This window comes from Salminus brasiliensis, chromosome 7 (assembly GCF_030463535.1).
Source record: "Salminus brasiliensis chromosome 7, fSalBra1.hap2, whole genome shotgun sequence".
Lineage (NCBI taxonomy): Eukaryota > Metazoa > Chordata > Actinopteri > Characiformes > Bryconidae > Salminus > Salminus brasiliensis.
Genome location: NC_132884.1, coordinates 4,433,582 through 4,456,265, shown reverse-complemented (window position 1 = coordinate 4,456,265; position 22,684 = coordinate 4,433,582). Strand labels below are relative to the sequence as shown.

General features: G+C 43.7%; 2 protein-coding genes across 3 annotated transcripts; both read right to left on the bottom strand.

Moving 5' to 3' along the window:
* Positions 1-406: 406 nt before the first annotated feature.
* uts2r4 (urotensin-2 receptor 4) lies at positions 407-1,462 on the bottom strand. The gene has a single exon (XM_072682838.1). The coding sequence runs from the start codon at positions 1,460-1,462 to the stop codon at positions 407-409; it is 1,056 nt and encodes a 351-aa protein (XP_072538939.1).
* A 1,798-nt stretch (positions 1,463-3,260) lies between these two features.
* Positions 3,261-22,106, bottom strand: LOC140559832 (arf-GAP with dual PH domain-containing protein 1). 2 transcript variants are annotated; one of them, XM_072683506.1, is made up of 12 exons: positions 21,803-21,914; positions 21,701-21,728; positions 17,267-17,397; positions 16,494-16,585; positions 15,361-15,443; positions 15,122-15,234; positions 10,872-11,018; positions 9,300-9,383; positions 8,979-9,041; positions 6,277-6,348; positions 4,514-4,745; positions 3,261-4,069 (listed from the first exon to the last, which is right to left on the bottom strand). In XM_072683506.1, the coding sequence occupies exons 4-12, from the start codon at positions 16,580-16,582 to the stop codon at positions 4,041-4,043; spliced, it is 912 nt and encodes a 303-aa protein (XP_072539607.1). In that variant the 5' UTR covers positions 16,583-16,585; positions 17,267-17,397; positions 21,701-21,728; positions 21,803-21,914; the 3' UTR covers positions 3,261-4,040. The 2 variants fall into 2 exon arrangements, with proteins under 2 accessions (XP_072539607.1, XP_072539606.1); XM_072683505.1 differs by having other exon boundaries at positions 21,701-22,106.
* Positions 22,107-22,684: the final 578 nt, after the last annotated feature.

Below are 22,684 nucleotides of genomic sequence, written 5' to 3'. Positions count from 1 at the left end.
CATAGGTCAGACAGATGACCTAGACTTAGATGACCAAGAACAGTTTAGACAGGTGGGGAGCGGGCAGGGGGGATGGGCGGTTGGCCCCTACGAATTCTAAAATGCTTAATTATTAGATTTTTAAGGGACCCTGTCAGTCAGAGGCCCATAGTACCATCCTAACCCCCTTCCCATACGGTGTCCCAGTATTTAGCACTACTAGAAGCACGTCAATACCCACCCATATCTCCTTAGTCGCTTCTTCTTGGTCACGGTCGTGATGAATCTGGACCCTGGGCGTGAGGCAGGAATACCCCCTGGCCCCATGGCCCCAGTGGCACATCAATTTATTGGACAAAAGAATATTATTCAGAGTCTGCAGAGAAACCAGAGTGACATGAAGATCAAAGCTGCCCGTAGTTATTTTTTAAGAATTGCCCCCTGCTGCCGACCCCTGGTCACCACGACTGGAGCATGAGGACTGACCCCTCTGAGCCAGGTAGTCTTTGTAATTGCGGGTGAGCAGAGTGTAGAGAAGTGGGTTGACGCAACTGTTCCCGTAGGTCAGGCAGGTGACAAAGAAGTTGACGTAAGTGTGGGCGGCGGGCGAGAGCGAGCGCAGTGACTCAGGTGAGAAGAGCTTGGCCATCTGCCAGCCCCAGAATGGCAGGAAGCAGGCCCAGTAGGCCACCACGATGCTGAAGATCATGGCTACCACTTTATGCTTCAGCTTTGTCCTTCGGCCAGCTCCCGCGCCTCCTCTGCGGGTCAGGTTGGCCTGCGCCGTCCAGTAGCGTCTCGCTAACCCAGCATAAAGCCCCACCATGATCAACCCAGGCACAAGCATGCTGGTGAAGAAGAGGACGGTCAAGTAGGCTTTGAAGGCCTCCAACTTCCAGGTGGGGAAGCAGATGCGTTTGACCAAGCCGCCCGCCCCGGGACGTCCCTCGCGCAGCCGGATCATCACCATCATAGGTAACGTGAGGACGAAGGCTGCAGCCCAGATGCCCAGAGCCACCATCCAGTGTCGGCGGATGGTGGAATGGCGACGGGCATGGAAAGGGGTGGCGACAGCTCGGTAACGCTCCAGGCTCATTGCCACTAGTGCGAAAACGCTTGCATGCATGGTGAGCAGGTCCAGGCTCAGGAGCACCCGGCAGCCTGTCTCACCGAAGAACCAGTCATGGGCAAAGTAGGTGCACACCACAAAGGGGATGGTGGCCAGGTAGAGCAGGTCAGCTGCCGCTAGGTTCACAATGAAGACATGCATGGAACCGGCCCGGCGCAAGGCAGCCGAGCGCATTATGGCCAAGGTGTACAGGTTGCCCGCCACACCCAGGACGCACATGGTGACGAGGGTGGCACCCAGGAGAGGGGTTACCCACGTTACGCCTCCTCCGCCTCCACCTCCACCTGAGCCACTTCCTGTCCCCGTGTTTGGACTTGATGGGACAGGGACGCTGCCATTGGGTGTCAGGCTCATGATCCACAGACTGGAGGTCAGTTGAAAGGGCAAAAATAGATCCACGAGATTTATTAATTAAGGGGGAGAACGGCTGGGTCCATGGTTTACCTCCCTTAAACTGGTCTGGACTGCTATGACGTACTCAGCAACTACATCCGTGCCAGGCAGCTAGATGCGAGCAAAGTCCTGGGAATGGATTCTGGGTGTGAGATTCTGAGATGTTGACCTTTTGGATGAGGTTCCTGTTTGACAGAGTTTTGAACATGGATGAAGTTGGAGGAAGTCCTTGGAGATATCGACAAACACAATGTCTCGCACAAAGCCATGATCCAGTTCCATGCAGTCGAAAGCTTGCAAGGTCCTTCTGATGTGCCCAAGCTTAGGAACTGGCCTAGGAACTGTGTGGGAGCCTCTAGAAATCCAAACAGAGGTTCTCTGCTCCTGCTTCTCCTCCCCAGTATTGCTGTTAACGTTTCCATCCAAGGTTTGAACTTTTGGATCCTCCTGCACTGTTCCCTTGCTTCCTTGCTAACTGTCCTGCTCGTCTGTTGCCTCCTCTGTCCTTCCCGTTGTCTCTCTCTCTCTCTCTCTCTCCTCTTAACACTCTCTCACTCACACGTAGGTGCAATTTCACATGGCGTGTTAGATTTATGAGATGTTCACTTTAGGCCGTCTGACCCAGCTTTGAACACCAGGGTGCCATTTCAGACATCAGTGATACAGGCTACCACACACACGCATGCATTTTCCCATTATACACTCTTTATACAATATGTGTGAGCTCCAAGTACCAAATGATCAAAAATGAGCTTCAACACAATGCGGCACCATGTAGTACCACAGGGGTCGGTCATGGGGTGCATTCATTTTTTTTTTTTTGTCATAATGAGATTCTAAACTTGAATCTAGTAAGATTTCTCATAGGATCATTTTAAAATTGATACCAGAGGACACTGGGGACACACAAGTATCCACTGAGGGTAGGGTGTCGTGGCTGGGGGAGGGGGGATTTTAGGTAGGCCCAAGTTGTAGGTCGAACTGAGAGGACAGTGTTTGGTCATATAGGCTAATAAGGCTATTTAGTGGTCTTGCTAAATGAGTAAATGTCCCAGTCTCAATCTCGCAGTCATGACATCCTAACTACAATGAATACCCACATGTCCCCAGTGTCTCCCATCTTTTGAAAACTATGGTCACCCTAGCATTCAGATCAAATGTTAGCTAGCTAACTCAACTGAAGTCGCAAGTCATCTGTTAGCATTGTGTAATCTGCATGCATAACTCATCACGCTCGTCTCAAACCACGCCAAGAAGGACATAGATGTAGCGTCCAAATAATGCTGGAATCCACTTAAACAAGCTGATGAGGTTTACGAGAATGTCTGAAGACTTCGGCATGCAGTTAGCACTATGCTAACGGATAGCTGTAGCCGAGGCCCTTGCATAAAATCATGAACACAGTCCAGCACAGCTGTTACGCACCAGCCTTTAACACAGAAGCCCTGCTAGTTTCCACTAAACCATGCTAACAGGCCTTGCTAACAGGCCAGCAATGCTGGATGAGCCCCGTAGCCGGGCTGCGCTAATGCTGCGGCAGCAATGTTGGACGAGCCCAGTTTGTAAGCATGCCATGCCAAACCCTACGGTTCCTTAACAGATCAGCGTTGGAATTGAGGCCAACGTGTTGATAGTAGGGCTGGGCGATATATATGGTAAAAATACTATATCGCAATTTATTTAAAGAAATTTTTCACGATACATGTATCAACATCTCAACATCTGCAACACTTCACCCAGTTAAACCAGACTGATTACATTGTTTGTAATAAAACCAGTTAAACAGTGTTTAATAAGCACTAACAATGTCTGTGATATGCTTAGAATACAGGCATATTGAATATCACCATAAAAGTAAATTCATCACGATACAATAAAATATTGCCATATCGCCCAGCTCAGAGAGTTTTATCACAAAGACTTCTATGGGAGACGTTTATTTTGAATGATATGTCACACGGTTGAGAACGTGCAGCATCTATTCCATCTAGCAATCAGCATCAGTTACATCTATTGGGAATGTAATCATCAAGAGACAAACTCAGGCTGGCATAATATATATATAAAGCCCAATATATAAGACGCCCAACATCAGGCTTAACATAAACGGTACAAAGATCATCACTAGGGTGCAATAAGTAAAAAAATAAAAATAAACAGACAGATGGGCCAGTTCCTCTACAGTGTTTGGCAGTTCAGTATAAAGCATAGCTGAAGTATTAAGGGCTGGAATGCAAGCATATTAATTTCACGTCATAACAACAATGTACAGTAATCAATAGAACAGGATACCAATGTTTGAGAGTGTCCATAAATTATTTAAATCTTATTGGCTGGCTTATTAGTTACTGTGCTGAATTAATAGGCTACTAGTCAATCCATATTTATTTAAAAAAGTACAAATTTTTGTATAAGATAAAAAAATAAAATAAAGAAGTAGTGTTTCATCCCTCAGACTTGTTAAGCCCTCAGCTGTAGAGGTGGGAGATGAAGGTCCGATGGTGGGGGGGGGGGGTGTCAAAAAACATGCCTGACTCCATCAGTGTTTGTGCTTGAAAAGGGCCTCCACTGCAAAATAAAGAGCACACAGTGACAATCAGCTCGGTTTTAGGTGTTTCTAATAAAGTGGCCAGAGAGTAAAAGCACAAGGTAGGTGTTGCTCATATAATGGCCAGAGAGTAAAAGCACGAGGTAGGTGTTTCCAATAAAGTGGCCAAGGAATAGGAGCACAAGGTAGGTGTTTCTAATAAAGTGGCCAAGGAATGGGAGCACAATGTAGGTGTTTCTAATAAAGTGGCCAGGGAGTGAAAGCACAAGGTAGGTGTTTCTAATATAGTGGCCAGGGAGTGAAAGCACAAGGTAGGTGTTTCTAATATAGTGGCCAGTAAGTAAAAGCACAGTATAGGCGTTTCTTATAAAGTGGCCAGTGAGTGGAGGCTCAAGGTAGGTGTTTCCAATAAAGCGGCCAGGGAATGGGAGCACAAGGTAGGTGTTTCTAACAAGGTCACTTACTGCTGTACTCCTGAGGTGACATCATTGTGTTGATGATCTCATTAAAGTGCTTCAGCCAATCCAGTTGATCCACCTCTGACTCGCAGGTAAACAGGAACTGGCGATCTGGCGTTACTATGGTGATACCATGCTGCCATGTGCCGTTGCAGTGGATTGCGGGAGGTAGGCCCGAACTCGCGCTGTATCCCAGATCTCTGTGTCCCAGGAACACTTCACCCTTAGCGAATGCGTCCTGCCGTACAAACGCCACAGGGGTTGCAGCAGAGGAAGCACACGACACAGCGACATTTAGAGCAGCAGGGTCACAGTTACACATTAACCGCTGAGACTGCAGACTCAGAAACCACAACTACAAAGAGGCTCAGTACTCCTGCAACTGTTCACAATCGAATGTATAAAGTGTGGAGATATGAATGCATTGTTTCTAATAAAGTGGCCAGGGAGTGGAAGTACAAGTCCAGTGTTTCCAATAAAGTGTCCAGGAAGTGGAAGCACAAGGGAGGTGTTTCCAAAAAAAGTGGCCGGAGAGTGAAAGCATGAGTTAGGTGTTTCTAATAAAGTGGCCAGGGAGTGGAAACACAATGTTGATGTTTCCAATAAAGTGGCCAGGTAGGTAGCACAGGGTAGGTGTTTCTAATAAAGTGGCCAGGGAGTGGAAGCACAATGTTGATGTTTCTAATAAAGTGGCCAGGGAGTGGAAGCACAAGGGAGGTGTTTCCAATAAAGTGGCCAGTGAGTAAAAGCATGAGGCAGGTGTTTCTAATAAAGTGGCCAGGGAGTGGAAGCACAATGTTGATGTTTCCAATAAAGTGGCCAGGGAATGGAAGCACAAGGTAGGTGTTTCTAATAAAGTTGCCAGGGAGTGGAAGCACAAGGTAGGTGTTTCCAATAAAGTGGCCAGTGAGTGAAAGCATGAGGCAGGTGTTTCTAATAAAGTGGCCAGGGAGTGGAAGCACAATGTTGATGTTTCCAATAAAGTGGCCAGGGAATGGAAGCACAAGGTAGGTGTTTCCAATAAAGTGTCCAGGGAGTGGATGCACAAGGTAGGCGTTTCTAATAAAGTGGCCAGGGAGTGGATGCACAAGGTAGGCGTTTCTAATAAAGTGGCCAGGGAGAGGAAGCACGAGGCCGGTGTTTCCAATAAAGTGGTCAATGAGTAGAAGCATAAGGCAGGTGTTTCTAATAAAATGGCCAGTAAGTGGAAGCACAATGTTGATGTTTCCAATAAAGTGGCCAGGTAGGTAGCAGAAGGTAGGTGTTTCTAATAAAGTGGACAGTGAATGGAAGCATGAGACAGGTGTTTATAATAAAGTGGCCAGGGAGAGAAAGCACAAGGTAGGTGTTTCTAATAAAGTGGCCGACCTTTTGAACACAACGGTATGTAGCTGTTTTCTATACAGTATGAACTGTTGTCTGGATCTCTGTGATCGCACAGTGAAGCCCTTTATCACGTCATATTATCACTCAGGGCAAGCTGAACTACTGGTACGGCATCGGTTTACTGTAAGGAAATAGTGAACTGGTAGGAAATCCACTGCGGTAACAGCCTAATAACTGCCTGTGACAGCTGATCCAAGACCAGCTGCATCAGATTAAAGGCATGTGATCAGATAGCACTGCAGCATAAAGACGGAGAAAGAAAAGCTGTAGCATTCCATTCTGAAGCTTCCTTCTTATCAGGAAATATTTAAAAAGGTGTGTGTGTGTGTGTGTGAATGTGCATGGGTGTGTCTTCTGAGAATAGAAAAAAAAACAGGTACTACCAGAGGATCTTTGAAGTACATTAGTCTCCTGTGATCCAGAGTAAACCACCGCTTCTTAAAGCCCTCAGTTTGCTGGGGATGATAGCAAGACAGAGACAGGAAGAGACATCAAAGGATCGTGAGAAAATTACGATGGACAGCTTATCTAGTCTTAGTTAATTATTGAGAGTTCGGTACCTGGAAGTGCCAAACCGTGAACCTCAAGCACTGCTGTTCCTCCTTCCAAAGAACTTCCAGCAGAACCAAAACCGAAGAGCTGGAAAACGAGCCAGTTCCAAAACCCCAAAACTGTTACATCACAGTCTTGATCCAAAACGTACCCCTTTCGCCCACTAGCGAAAGCCCTCGCCAACGCAGACGACATGGTAAAGTGTGATGGAGACTGGTGTTGTTGAATCTGGAGAGCAGCTCATCGCCTCCAGACCTGCTAGTAGGCCTCGAGACTATGGCTTTTCCTGTGCCACTGTCCGCAAAAGGGGGGCTCAAATTCGGAACGCAGTGAAGCTAAGGCCAGGCAAGCGAGCGAGTATCTATGCTAAGTACCCTAGCTGACCAGCTTTCTCCATCTCTTCTCTCCGACGTCCACTCCTTTGGAATACTAACTAACTAGACTACCTTAGTCTAGAGCTAACCACACATCACAAGGGGAGCTTAAAAGCGCTGCGTAAGGAAGCCAAACCTGGGGAGGCTAGCGGGTGCTAAGCGAGTGTAAGGCTAAAAGCTAACACTAGCCAGCTGGCTACGCTCTTTTCTTTTTTGAGCTGTTACAGTGCTGGAAAACAGCCAATCAGGGACATTTTTCATTCTGCGGCAAAATAACAGGGTGGTAAACGGCAACAGCAGGCTTGTAAGACATCATCTGAGCATTTTTCACCACGACAAAGGCAAGCGGTTATCATTTATAGGTCAAAGATCAATCAAAATACCCTAGAAATGCATTCTATGGTGGTTTTGAAGGGGAAAAAGGCAGGCTATGAAGGATTGGGCTATTTGGGTTACAAGCTAAAAATCATAAATCTTTAACTGTAATAAATGGGGAACTGTACTTTATTACATGTACGATAACAAATTTACCCTGCACAAAGTCCAGCTACGCTACACACTCACACAGACTTTACAGCCTGCAAATAACAGCCCGGTCACAGACTAATAACAGGCTACCTATCCTAACCCCTTCAACACTACAATTATCACTCGCTTATTAATTTCCAACCCTATTATTCAGTGGCTAATGTGAATTATATGCCAACAAAGTAGCCTCAAAAAAGTGAGATGCCGCATCTTAATGCTGCAAGTCCTTGATCTGACTGTAAATCGACATGACTGCAGTCTCAGGAGGGCCCAGACAGGGGCCTGTCTGGCAGAAAACAGGGCTCAGTGTAGCTTAGCACACTCAGTCTTGTAGAGTTCAGTGGGTTCAGCACAGTGAGCAGTAGTTATTAGTCTGAGAAAGGACTCCTGATGACCTAGTGAGTTTTAGCATGACTGCAGTGCGCTACTGCTCTGCTGTCCTGTGTTATTATGCTAATAGCATATGCTAATGCTCGTGTCGTACAGCCTGACTGTTACAAAGGTGATCTGTCCAAGCTTTGAGCCAGGATCAATACAGTCGTTGTGAGGTGGTTGTGCAGAATTCTGCCAGCTTTAAAAGGATGGTTTAGGGTTTCCATGCATCCACTGAGATGCAAGAGGCAGATGATTCGTTTTACTTATTAAATGGGAATTTATTAGATTAGGGTCGTTTTGTGTAGAGCCCATTTTTAATGGTTGAAAACCCTGTAAAAAGTGAATTTGTGAGCAAATTGCCAGTAGGACAATTTCCATTAACAGTTATTGTCCTGAACTGCTCTGTTAGTCTGTCTATCTATCTATCTATCTATCTATCTGTCTGTCTGTCTGTCTATCTATCTGTCTATCTGTCCATCTATCTGTCTGTCTGTCTGTCTACCCATCTATCCATCTATCTATCTATCTATCTATCTGTCTGTCTGTCTGTCTGTCTGTCTATCTATCTATCTATCTATCTGTTTGTCTATCTGTCTGTCTGTCTGTCTATGTGTCTGTCTGTCTGAATATCTATCTATATATCTAGTATGGCACCCTTCTGTTGTTAAGACCTGCTGGAAATGTGTAGCATAACCAGACATCAGCTACTGGCAGTGTTCCTGAGGAATTGCAGCCCATTCCTAATGGCCCGTAGCCTCCAGGCCACTAATATTCATGGGTTTGTGTGCTGCAAGCGCTTCCTTCAAATCCCACCAAGATTCTCCTGAACTGCAAAAGTTCCAGGTTTCCAGTGCCCGAGGAAGCAAATCAGCCCCAGAGCATCACCGAACCCCCGCCATGCATGGTGACCTTTTCAGCCCATGCTTTACTCTTCTTCCTTCAGACATACCGCTGATCCGCTGGGCCGAAAAGGTCCACTTTGGAATTGGCCCATTTCCCAGCTCTGTTTTGGGTACACCGAACAGTGTTTGAGGTTCTCGGGTTGTCACCACAGGTACCAAAATCCATGTCCGCCATAATAGAGAGGCCAACGTTCCCTACCAAGTCCTCAATATCAATTATTTCATTTCACAAACCCTGGACCCTCTTTGGAGGTCCTGTTCAAGTCCTCCAGTGTTCAGAGTTCTGCCACTTAAGCACATATGCTCTTATTTGAATGATACTGACTGGATATTTCTGTATGCCAGGTGCCCTACCCTCGGTCCTGTCTTCTCCATGTATCCCTCTTTCAGGAAGTTGCGCGTCAGTTTGGGTTTTAGCTGGAAAGAGGAAACAGGGCACGAGCACTTTAGCGAATGCTGGGATTGCACTGTGCAGGCGGACGATGTTCTAGACCATATTAGAGCAAGAGAACATGACCTGCATCTGTGGTATTTAAAACAACAGTACGTCAGGGGCTGAGTAAAGAAATGATTCAAGAAAGAAAAGAAACAGGAAGTGAAAAGAAGAAGACGGGTAGTCTTAAAATACATGTGTGCAGGAATGTGTGCGTAAGTGTGAACCCTGCATGAACATACCTCAACCTCAGAAGCCCCAGGAAACGCTACTTTTAGGTAGTGCAACTGGACGGCTCGGATAGAGTTAAACCAATCCACTATTTCCTGAGAGAAAGAGAAAGAGGAAAACAGACATCAGCGGTACAACAACAATAAGTTCTTTCAATTAAAAGAAATAACAAACATTTGGGTTCCCTAAAGAACCATGTCTGTGATAGACTTCTGTGATTGTGAAGAACCTTCACGCTGGTAAAGAAACCAGTTACACATCTCAGTTACCAAAATAGCTCCTTAAGGGACCAAAAGTGGGTCTTTTATGGCATCCCTTTATGGTGCCTACATTTCTGAGAGTGAGTGGGGCCACAGGGTGGTACTTGTCCATCATTGCAAGTGGGCATCACCCTATGGCCCCTCCCACTTCAAAAATATGAAGGAACCATAAAGGGTTCTTTGGCATCATATAAATAACCCTCTATGGTGCCTACATTTTTGAGAGTGGGTGGGGCCACAGGGTGATGCCCACTTGCCATTTTGCAGATGCAAGGTCATATAGCGTCTTCATCAGTTACTTGTCCATCATTGCAAGTGGGCGTCACCCTATGGCCCCACCCACTCTTAAAAAATTAAGGCACCATTAAGGGTCTTTTGGCATCATATAAAGAACCCTTTTTTGAGAGTGGGTGGGGACATAGAGTGATGCCCATTTGCCATTTTGAAGATGCAAGGTCATATAGCGTCTTCATCAGTTACAGTCCGTTCTGCGTGAAATTCTGACACAATGTAAAGAACAACTGCCAGATTCAAATTAGGTCCAAAAAAACAATCAGCCATAACATTAACAGCACCTGCCTAATATTGAGTAGGTCCCCCTTGTGCCGCCACAACAGATCTAAGCACTCGAGGCATGGACTCCACAAGACCTCGTAAGGTGCCCTGTGGTATTCCCATTATGACAAAAAGGGAAGGAAATGAAGATAGAAGGTTTGTATACACTGTATGTCCAAATGTTTGTGGACACCCCTGCTAATAAATGCATTCATGCATTCATTCGTGGGCTAGAGGGGTGTAAAGCCCCCCAGCATTGAGCCGTGGAGCAGTGAAAGAACTGTGCTCTCTGGAATGATGGTTGGTGCTCCATCAAATCCTCACAGCCATGCTGCTCCAGAATCTAGCAGAAAGCCTTTTTTCCTGGACTGAAGATACAGTTACTCCAACAAAAGCAGGATTAACTCTTTTTTTAAGTCCCTTGACTCAGGAAGAAACAGTGAATGAGCAGGCAGGTGTCCCAATACTTTTGTCCATACAGCATATGTATGTATAAGTATGTGCAATGTTTCCTGCAGGACACCATTCTACCTCCAACCCAAACCTAACACACCCTAACACCTCATTCAGCCAATCAAGAGCTTCTGACGGCAGTAATTGGCTGGATGAGGTGGGACGGAGATTTCGTATAAAAAAACAAAAAGCCAGCCTCAACTTTGTGGGTGGATTACGGCTGGAGCTAAAGTCAGGAAGGTGGTGCAGGAAGGTGGAGGGTTGATGACTGCTGGTGAGACAAGCCTATCTGCAATTCTCTGTCTTGAGCCCAACCTTGCTGCTGTCGTGGTAGAGGAAGATGTTGCGTGTGCTGTAGTCTTTAAGGTAAGTGATCTGGAGGCCGTTAGGATTGCCGATCTTCTCCGGCTGGAAGGACGCATTGATGGCATCCACCTTTATCACGGCTTTAGGCTCCTTTGCCTGTAAGAACATGGAAACATGAGGAGGTTCAGTAATACACACAAACACACATGCGGGAATGAAGCATGCATGTGTTCCAGGTATGCAAGACACACACACACACACACACACCAGCTGTTTAGACAGACAAGCAGGTCTGATTTCTTTACTCATTCAGCTGATGCATATCTCTGGCTGGAAGCCTGGAGATACGTGTTTACGACCGGCTCAGTTTTTCTCAGGTGGCTCGACAGGTAACAGTCAGCTACAAGATCTTAGATTACACTGAGGTGGAAGACAAAACTCACACACACACTAAACAGTTCTTATTTATTTATTTATTTATTTATTTATTTATTTTATGATGTGAGGTCATATTTGTTAAGTATGCTTAGACATTAGAAATGATTTTTATGGATTGTGAAACATGCCTATTAAGTAAACATATGTAAAATAAAGCCAGATAAAACAACTGCTAGATTGCCAAATTACCATTCAGCCATAACATTAATACCACCTGCCTAATATTGAGTAGGTCCCCCTTGTGCCGCCACAACAGATCTGAGCATTCGAGGCATGGACTCCACAAGACCTGCGCTATTCCCATTTTGACAAAAAGAGAAGGAAATGCAGATAGAAGGTATTTATACACTGTATGTCCAAATGTTTGTGGACACCCCTGCTGATGAATGCATTCAGCTACTTTAGGTTGCCCCCAGTAAAGCCACATATGTATGTTAATAATAAAAAATAAATATGTATTTATCATATATGTTTTATCTAACATACCTATCTGGCTTTATTATTACACATATAAACTTAATAGGCATGTTTCATAATCCATAAAAATCATTTCTAAAAAAAAAACTGCCGTCCACTAAAAAAACATGTATCTCCGTTTTTAGTTTTGTCCATGGTTTGAACCCTGTAGCTGCTCTGAACCCTGCGTCAATAATTCTGCATGAATGGGCCAATAGAAATGCTCTAAATGACCTGGAATAAAATCTTATTTTACATTGACTTCCATTCAAAGTTAAGATCATTTTTGCTTTCTCCTGTAAAGTCACCATTTTGGAGATACGTGTTTTTCTTTGGACAGCGACAATGATAAATATATAATTCTAAATAATATAACTAATAGTTTATACGCTAATAGTTCGAATCTTTTAAGTGTAAAACTTCCTTTTGGAACATATGTGTGTGTGTGTGTATATATATATATATATATATATATATATATATATATACCTAAAATGTGACATATATTTGGACACACTGCACTGAACTTCACCCCACACTGGCTATATCACTGTCTCTTTATACTTATGATGCACTACTCATAAGTCAGTAGTTCCTAATTTATTATGAATTATTATTTACGCTTGCACTTTGTTCTATATGTGCACAATACTACAGTTTTTGTACCGCGTGTTTCTGCACTACACTGTCTTTTTTGCACATGTTTACATATTTATATGTTATATTTGCATAATGCTACTTTTTGAACTTCTGATAGATGCTAACCGCATTACGTTGTCTTGTACTTGTACAGAGCAATGACAATAAAGTTGAATCTATGTATTTCATGCCTTTAATATGTTAAATTAAGCAAATGATTAGTGAATGCGCAGAAGTTCTCTGTAGAGGATGTTTATTTACTAATCGACATGTCATTTATTCAGGAGTTCCCAAACTTCTGCCTGTATGTCATAATAATGTCCCATATATATTACATAAACGTATGTGTGTGTATATCTATTTATCTATCTATATCTATCTATAGATAGATAGATAGATATATATACTGACAGATCTACATACTATACTCACATATATTAGATATGTCACAATGCCGTACATTTGGTAGTCGGTACCAATGCATATAGGTACCTCTATATTTCGATGTATTCCTCTATATAGGAAATATATCCATTTCCAGCACTACGTTAAAAAAAAACAAATATTTCCAGGACATTGTTAATATAGTCTAACTTTTCCAGAGTCCAGGTGTGTATCCTATTTTTTATATATTAAATTTCAGTTAAAAATCAAATATAAAATAAAACAAATCATTTGTCTGAGCCTGATTTTTAAGCTTACGTTAGGACAAACATAAACACACTCATCCTCATATTTTCTGTGTGTTAATTCTCAATAACGCAAAGCTAATATTTTTAATATTCGAGCTTTTCTAAAGCTTTTCCTGTTGGAGTCCCCACAAACATCTAAATACAAGGGTAAACAGCCCACACACACACACACACACACACACACACACACACACTTTCCAAGACACACAGACACCCCCAATTGATCATACTCAGGTTAAAACCAACAAAAAACCTGCTGATAATCCAAACAGACATGCTCCACAATTCCAGCCGTGCTGACCGGGTGGAGAGGTTGGGTAAGCAGACCGAAGGCCAGAAATTGCCTCTCAGCATCCACTGCATCCACACTCTCTCTCCCCCGACAGCAACACCTGAATATTTCAGACGTTATTACAGTGGGGGCGCTCCGGCCACTTCACCCCAATCTACGCACTCGCTGCTTACAGCCGGGGAGGAGAGGAACAAGTCCAAACAGCTCAGAGTGCACAGTCAGCATCTGCCCAGTTAAGCGACTCAACTGCCAGCGAATAGCTGTGCTTTGCTGCTACAGCAGTTTGACACAATCCACAGCCCAGAGAAACAGGAAGTCCACTTGAGCCACAGTATCATGCCATACACTACTTTCTAGGAAACCAGCAAGCCACAACCGCTGTGTTTACCTACTGATTCTGCAGCGTGAAAAGTGGAACAGTGTATTTTCACCGTTAAACTGAACCCAGTTAGAGAACTATGCTAGAGGGCCTGCTGTAATATGTAACAGACACTGGTTGCATCAGGTTTTGTAAGTATGGTGTCTTAGACATGTTTAACAAGGGCCGCCGAGAGGTCCAGCGGACTAAGGCGCTGTCACTATGACCAGACGATCGCCAGTCTGAATGGCGGTCATGCTGCCAGCCATCGGCAGCCGGAGCCTGAGAGAGCACAATTGGCCTTGCTCTCGTCAGGGTGGGTTGATGGCACTTTCTCCCCACATCACATCACTCCAGTGCGATGCTGGCCGGCACTGGCGTCTGCTGGCCGATACACCACGGCTGGGTATGCAGCGTTTTCCTACGAGCGCCCTGGTTGCCTGGTAAATTTGCTCGGCCGGCAGTTCAGTAAACCCCCATCACATGTAATGCTTCCGACACTGGGAGGGTTCGAACTGGCACACTCTGCTGGCCTCCTCCGACACATGCGCTCTGATCCATCGGCCAGCATTACACGGAGGTCATGTAGGGAGCCATAGGGAGGGGGAAATAGGGAGCCATCTTCCCACCCGAGAGAGAGAGAGAGAGAAAGAGAAAGAGAGAGAGAGAGAGAGAGAGAAAGCAAGGCCGGTTGTGCTCTCTCTGGTTCCGGCTGCTGATGGCAAGGTCGTAGTGGCAGGTCGTAGCCCACTCAGAGCCCACTGTCACTGTTAAATTTGCGTTTTTAAGATAGAAACAAGTGTTTTGTCTGCTTTTGGTTCTTAAAGCTTCCATGTTCTCGATATTTAGTTATTTAGTTTGCCAAAAAACTGGAACATTTTTAATGACTTGCCACATTCATGCAGATTTCAGTTCACACACATTACTGCCTGATTAACTGATTAAGTCTCCCTTAATTAGTTAGTGTCATTAGGGGCAGGTTATTAAAAAAAGGGTGCTGTTCATTGAGTCCTAAGTTGCTCGGCAACCATAGCCTACTGTTACTCATCCACCTCGCCTAACAGGAAAACGGCTTATTGCTTTTATGGAACGTTAAAATACAACATAATACAAGGTGCCGGTGTTCAATCAGTCTTTGTATTTAGTGCAATACGCAATTCTTCTCCTAGGTAATGTGCTTGGCTAACAGTAGGCGATGGTTGCCAAGCATAACGGCCCACGAACAGCACTGTGGTCTTTAATGACCTGCCACATTAATGCAGACTGTAATTCATATAATATTTCTGTGTATAATGTATAATGTGAGCCAATCAGATTGCGGAACCTGTGCTGTACATGTTATGATGAGCACTATGTGATTATACAGCATGTCCACCCAACTCACATCAAACTTGGTGAAGTACTTCAGCGTCCCCTCCCTCTCGGACAGGACAAAACGTCTGCTGAGGAACTGACCGTTGTCCCGGCCTCTCTTCATCAGCGTCCCGTCTCTGGTGCCTGTGATTGAGGAAAGGAATACTGGTGGTGAGAGCGAAGGCCAAAACGCAGCATTAGCTTCTATTAGTGTGGCGTCACGTCCAGCTGCTGGTCAGAGATTAACTACGGAGGTCAGTCTCCACTCACCCTCCTCGTACACTAGTGGCTTCCTGTCAACAGTAAACTCCAACCTCTCATACTTAGCTCTGATCCACTGCTCCTTCAGGACCCTGAGAAGAAAACACACACACACACACACACACACACACTTCCTTTCAGCAAGAGCCAGGACTTACTGCCGATGTCACGCAAAAACCTGGTATCTTAAAAAATTGAGATAAAAGGTTTTTGCGTGACGCTGACGATCATTTTATTATGATACAACAAATATGTCTCACTTCCAGAGAGTATTTCACAGCCTTAAAATACCTTAAGACTTAAAATACCTAGACTACCTAAACCAAAATAAATAGGGTTGTCATGGGAACCGATACTTCGGTACCAAGTCGACACCAAAATGCTAAATATGTGGTGCTACTTCTTTTCTAGGGTATCGAAAGGACCTGAAACTCTCGCAGTTTCAGGTCATAGGGGTAGCAGGACCCCCTACACTGTTAAGAGTAAAGGGTCCTTAAGGAACCTCTGTAGGTTCTTCAATTTGAAAACATAGATTTTCCCTACTTCAAAGAAAAAGGTTCCTTGAAGGTTCCTCAAGAGCACCTCAAAAAGAGGTTCCTCCACAGTTTCAAAGTGATGAACCTCAAGAGGTTCTTTAAGGAACTTATACCTTAAACATATATAAATATATATGAATTAAATTAATATTTAATAGGATGAATACATACAAATAAAAATGTAATGTAATCAATGCCATTTATTACACTATGTAATTAAGTATGTATTTATATGGCAATTAATCTCTATATCTAATCTATAAGTACAGCACCACAACGCCAGCTCTGTATCTAAAGGGTTCAAATCAGACATAGCTATTATGAGATATATAGAGAGAGACGCTGGACAATTACAGCCTGAATGAAGATCATACTAGTGCAAGTTACACCGAGTGTGATGTCAGCCTTAGCTGCGCACCAGATGGTCAGCTTAACCCCAACCTAACTCTTAAGGTGGCCTCTCAAAGCACTCCTTTCTGACTGAAGTCGAGTGGATATTATTTATGCGGCTCAGAGAGTGGCCTTCTGCTGGGTCTGGACCTGAAGCACGAGCCGTCCCACGGCTAAGGCCTCCTGGAGGCTGGCAGTGTTGCTATGGCGACTTACTGGCAGTCCTTGTGAGTGGGTTTGTAGTAGTACACTGGCACCTGAGCCTCGTATTTACTCTTGGCCACCTCGTTCCCGAGCTCTGCCATGATCTGAGACACAAGAAGAGAAGTCACTTAAGACATATGCCTGAGGAGGAACTTTCTTGAGAAGTCTGGGGCTCCGCCCCCTCAATCTGTTTATTGTTTATTACCATCTGCAGGTTAGAACCCCACCCCCCATTATCACATGGGCTGGGAGGTCTTCCTATTCTCAGACTCCTGACTATGGAGCGCTGAGGTGTTGATGGGATTCAAACCCATCAACCCTATGATCTCAGGTCTTTTGACAAGGAGGCAGTTAGACAGTAGGGCCACTCTAGAGCTGTGGAGCTGTGTACATATCTGTGTCCAAAAAAAGGACGGAAAGGTAAATCTGCTGTGTAATTTCACAGCTCTTGGGTGGCCCTACGGTCTAACTGCCTGCTTATTAAGCGTGAGGAGATCATACAAGTTAAAAATACCAGCACGGGTTCAACGTTCCTTGGTCAAAAGCCTCAAGGTCTGGGGATGTCATTTGATAAGGGGAGTTCTAACCTGCAGATGGGAATAAACAGTAAATAGACTGAGGGGGCGGAGCCACAGACTAAACATCTTACACAATATTGAATCAGTTTGAATCAGCGGCAGCTCATTTAATAATGTTTTCCAAGCTCAACCCAATATGGATTGTTGACTAAACTGAGATCTTAAGACAGAGCTGATGATGGAAAGGACAAATGGTGTGTTAGGTACCTCCACTTCGGAGTCTTCCCATCGCGACAGTCTGAGAGATTTCACTTTAGCATGGTTCTGAAGGTTTCGGTGGATTCCAGAACAGGTGAGGCAAATGAACACTCCCAGAGAACAGGATCCCCATTCAGGATCTGAGGAGAGAGGAAGAGTGAGAGAGAGAGCCTGAAATGTGACAGTAGAGCTGGGCAATATCATGATATTTTATCGTATCGTGATAAATTTTGTTATGGTGATAACAGTATGCTTTTCTAAGCATATGGAGGAGACTGTTAGCGCTTAATAAACACGAATCAGCTGCAGGTTTCATTACTAACAGTGTCATTAGACTGGGTTAATTAGATTAAGAGCAGCAGATGTTGAATAGAAATCACTGTAATCAGTAAAGGAGAGGATCTGAATAGTAGTTTCTGTCACTACTGATGTTTTTAGTCTGTGATTATATGTATCATGATAATTATTGTGTATCGTAAAAAAAGTCTTTAAATATTGTGATATAGTATTTTTACCATATCACCCAGCCCTATGTGACAGTACTTGATACAGCGTCTTTGTGCTAAAACAGTCTTTCAGAGAGGTTTGGCGTGAAATTCGCCATTCTAGAGAAACATCAATCAATCAATCAATCAATCAATCAATCAACTTTAATTTTTTACTTGGAGAATGCACCTTCGATTTCAAAGCTGAGCATTTAAGACAAACAGGGATTGAATAAGAAAATGTAAATAATATTTAATTGACTAAAATCTACTGAGGTAAGCAAGCAAATTCACAACATATAAAATAATATAAGCATATCATATAACATTATCAATTTAGAATTGAATTAGTGACAAAAGAAACAAATAAAGTAAAAAATCAAAACTAATACAAAATAAATAAATCTATAAATAATATAAATAAATAATAAGCAATACATTAATAAATAAAACCAAAATACTACTTAATAAAAAAATAAATAATAGCAGAACTGCGATGAGTAGAAAAAAGGTTCCGTTAAAATTAACTTAAATTAACCAGTCCTTAAAATAAACAACCAAACAAACCAAAAATTTAAACAACCAAACAAAATCACACAGTTTTAAACAAAAAATAAGTAAGAATTAAGTAAGAAACTAAAATGAAACGAAAGTAAGCAAAATGACTAAAATAATATTAAAATAATAAAAGTTGTACTAATTAAAGTAATAAACACAACAAGGGCTGTCCCCCCCCCCCCCCCCCCCAGTCAAATCTGAGTTTATTAATGCAGAGTATCCGCTGATACCGGATCCGAATAGCCAGGCCTAAAACACCACAGAGTGTAAGAGGTGGTGAAGAAACATCTGACTCATCCAAAAGCTGACTCGTCACAGAGGCAGCAAACAAGGAGGAGAACTGGGCATCTCCCCAGGTCCATGGTATTAAGCAATAATTACTTTCTGAAAGCCTGTAAAATCCCTTTCAGAGAGCCTGCAAGTCTGTAAAGTCCCGTTCCCTGAGCTCTGAAACACTCAAGGGCTAACCTTTGAAATATATATATATATATATATATATATATATATATATATATATATACACTGATCAGCCATAATATTAAAACCACACCTAAATCTCTGTAGGTGCCAAAACAGCTCTAACCTGTTGAGACAGGGACTCCACAAGACCTCTGAAGGTGTCCTGGCACTAAGACATAACAGCAGATCCTAGCAAGTGCTGTAAGTTCTAAAGTGGGGCCTCCATGGATCGCATCAACCAGTCTTGGGCGCTCATGATCTGGTCGTCGGTTTACTGGTTGTATTTCCGACGAGTACTTTGGTTTTACTAAACACTGCCTATCGGAAACACCCCACAACATCTGCCTGATGTTCTGACCCGCCTGGAGATGTCCTGACCCGGTCGTCTAGCCGTCACAGTTCGGCCCTGGTCAAAATGTCTTGAATGACGATTCTCCTGCTTGCCCAGCTTTCCTGCTTCCAACACCACCTTCCTAACATCACCTTCAAGAACTGACTGTTCACTTGCTGACTAATATATGTAGAGCCCACCCCTTGACAGGTGCCATAGTGAAGAGATGAGTGGTTTTAATATTATGAGTCAGTGGTTTTAATATTATGGCTGATTTGGTCTATATATAAATGCAGTTCTTTGCTTTGTTTATCTAAGTGTAACCGCACCCTTGGGTTGGGTTTTATCATGCATGCTCATGCTCCCCTGTGCCAGAGTGTTTAAATAAGCCACTAAATCTCTGCTGCACACACACACACACACACACACACATATATATATATATATATATATATATATATATATATATATATACACAGCTTAGAGCACAAATCTTACAATCATGTTGGCTTCCTTCATGATGCCTTTCTCAGATTATTTTTTGTATGCACCTGTTAGGTCAATTTTGCAGTCTCGGGCAGACCTCAAGGACAAATTTAGCTCAGTTAGCTCAGCCCGAAGAAAATCAGAAAAACTCATCTTCTGCTGGACGCGGTAAAAGCATCTCTGCACCAGCAGGCCGCAACTGTAACCCGTCAGTCTACACACTTTCCTGCTGACCACGCTTTAAAGTGGCCAGTAAAGGCTTATGTTATGGAGCACCACTGGTCACATCCCACATGAATAATATTCATTTGTGGCCAAATTTGTACTCCCTTTACGTCCAAAAATTAGGACGCCCATATCAAACGATGTGACACTGCCCCATATTTCTATTAGTCATTTATGTTCCCATGGATGTTAGACAATACATCATAAGATTTATTACTTTTCTCTGCAACGCAGCATAACGAAGCAAGGACGGCATGAATTGGATAAACTGTCATCTATTAACAACACTGGGCCTCAACATCAGTCTCAAAAAGGAATGCTAGTTGGAATGCTAACCCTGCGTTGTACTTCAATTTTACCAACTGATCTTGTTAACAGTACATATACAAGTACATATACCTGTGACCAGTCCCGAAACTAGGCTATAAAGCCCACAGACATTTAGGCTTAGCAAAGCTAACAACAAAGCTAATCTGACTGTAACCGGAGAAACCTGTGCTTTTGGCTGTAATAATGCAGATATAGGCCAGACATAAACCAGAACCAGTGTTCAACCCATGTTAATAAGCAAACAACAGCATGTTATCATCATGAAACAAACCAACATCTGATGTAGTCCTAAAGCGAAGCAGAAAATGGACATTTTGAACAGTATTAACACCACTGTCCTGCCGTGTGTCTGTCTGCTAGCGTTTCTTAAGCTAAATTCTGCAAGACACACAATACTATCGTACTAAAAGTAATACAATTATCAGAGTTAACAGATCAGAACAGCTTTGACCCCCGAACAGCTTCAAAATAGAGGTTACGCTATATTCACTGAGTTTTTCTCATCATCTGCGCATTACGACAGGTTGTGTAATCTTCCCCAAATTCTAAAAAAACTTATACACATATTAAAAATGCTTAGTATACAGGTCAACAATATGACCCCCGCCCACCCTCCTCTGAAGCACACTACCAGTTCAGGCAGCACCCCTAAAGCGAACAGAGCCCATTTCTGAGAAAGCCTAAAGCCGGAAAGCCTTTGGCCTTTGAGGAACCGTGGCTCTGCCCGTACGGCTCTATCAGAGCAGAGGTATTATTTTTTTAGACATGCTGGTGCTTGCGGCAGGGAGCCGCCTCTGTCTGGCCTAGCAGCCATCGCTGCTATGCTGAGCTAAATTCCATAATCCGGCCAAACTACAGCTGTAATGGCAGTCAAAACATGGTGGAACTCAACTGATGACTAAAATTAAGCCCTAGTTTGAGCTCTAGCTAAACTCAGTTGCCATTAAGCTTAGACACTGCCAAGACTTGAAGCCCGTGATCCATCTACAACAGCTACCGCCATAACCTTAATACAGACCCCGCTCGGCCCACCTCGTTATTATCACCGCCCAAACCAACCCAGTCCATGACCCAGTGCACCACCACTGCTTTAACCTCCACCAGCGGTCACCAACCCTGCTACTAGAGCTCAATTCTTCAGATCAGAGCTCCATCCCTAAACGACTAGACCTTCTGATCCATCTCATTACCGAAGCCTCGAGGAGACCTTGATTAGTTCAACTTTTAGACCTGGGTTAGAGGTGAAAGCTGCTGGACGTTTGTTGACCACTGACCTATCGAACCCTGACCTCCATTAGTGGTCACCAACTCTACTTCTGCAGGACTTAAACAAGCCCACCTGATCCATCTCATTAGCATAGCCTTTAATAGTCATTCATTAGGTCACACCTGCAGAGAGGTTGGACATCTGATGACCACTGGCCCATTCCCATACGCTAAACCTAAGCTGGGTGACTCACCTCAAAGTCAGCACACTCCATGCTACCATCTGAATGACCACACATCTGCAGTCCTACCTCCACGCTTTCAGCAGGTAGTCAGGGGTCATCTGAACTCCATGCAACTCACCTGGAGAACCACAGTCGGCGCATGTGTCGTTCCCAGGCCGTTTGAGGATATCTTTAAGGGCTCTGGCTGCTCTCTCGTTCACGGCCATGCTCCAGAAGTGCCCTTACACCACCTGGGAGGACGCACCAAGCTTCGAGAGAGGTGGAGAGAGCACCTTGAACCCCGCAGATAGAAGGAAATCCCAGAGCAGGCGAATCCAAGCAGTTTAGGAAAGTCTCCTCAGCATAGCGAGCGCAAAGGTGCTTGGATCTTCAGGTACGCAGGACGCACCGGTGAGGCAGAGAAAGAGAGAGAGGTGGGAGGCAGGGATAAGGAGGGCAGGTAAGCTCAGACACTCTAGGAAGTGTAGAGGGAGTGTTTAGCGAGGCTGAAACACTCGGAAGTGAGAAGAGGGCTATGTTCTGACTTGCTGTTCCTCATTAAACGCGGCGCCATCAAGCCCTGCTGTTAGCCCTAAGAAGCGCCACGCTGTTACGTAGTAATGCCTGATTAAAGGGACATTTCACTGATGTTTCTAAAGTGCTGCATAAATAAACAGTTATGATATAAATCAAGTCATGCTGAGGAGTTTGGCGTGAAACGTGTTGTTCTAGAGAAAAACGCAGAGTAAGGTTTTTTTCACAACGGTGGTGATTGGAACCAGACGTCTGAAAAATGGAAGGCCTTTAAAAGTACAAAGAAAAAATGAAGACTGGGTGAAATAGATGGCATTTAATAAAGCAGAAATACTTCATATTGAGATACACCACAAGAAAAACAACAAAAAGTGCAACAAAAGTAATTATTTATTTGTTTATCTGTACATTTATGTGTTTATTTTTTGCCTAAAACTTATTAACTTAACTCCAGGGATTTCTTGAGCAAAATAGTCCCCAAATAAATGTTTTGTCAACACTATTTTACCATATATATATATATATATATATATATATATATATATATATATATATATATAGTAGATATGTGTAGGTTCACACACGCACA

Excerpts from the sequence above, each read along its gene's own strand:
- LOC140559832 (XM_072683505.1), bottom strand. The coding sequence starts at position 21,788 with ATGGCCGTGAACGAGAGAGCAGCCAGAGCCCTTAAAGATATCCTCAAA. Across the intron at positions 17,398-21,700 it reads CGCCGACTGTGGTTCTCCAG|ATCCTGAATGGGGATCCTGT; the intron begins GTGAGTTGCATG and ends CTCTCTCCTCAG. Across the intron at positions 4,746-6,276 it reads TGTACTTCAAAGATCCTCTG|GACGCATTCGCTAAGGGTGA; the intron begins GTAGTACCTGTT and ends TTTGTACGGCAG.
- uts2r4 (XM_072682838.1), bottom strand. The coding sequence starts at position 1,462 with ATGAGCCTGACACCCAATGGCAGCGTCCCTGTCCCATCAAGTCCAAAC.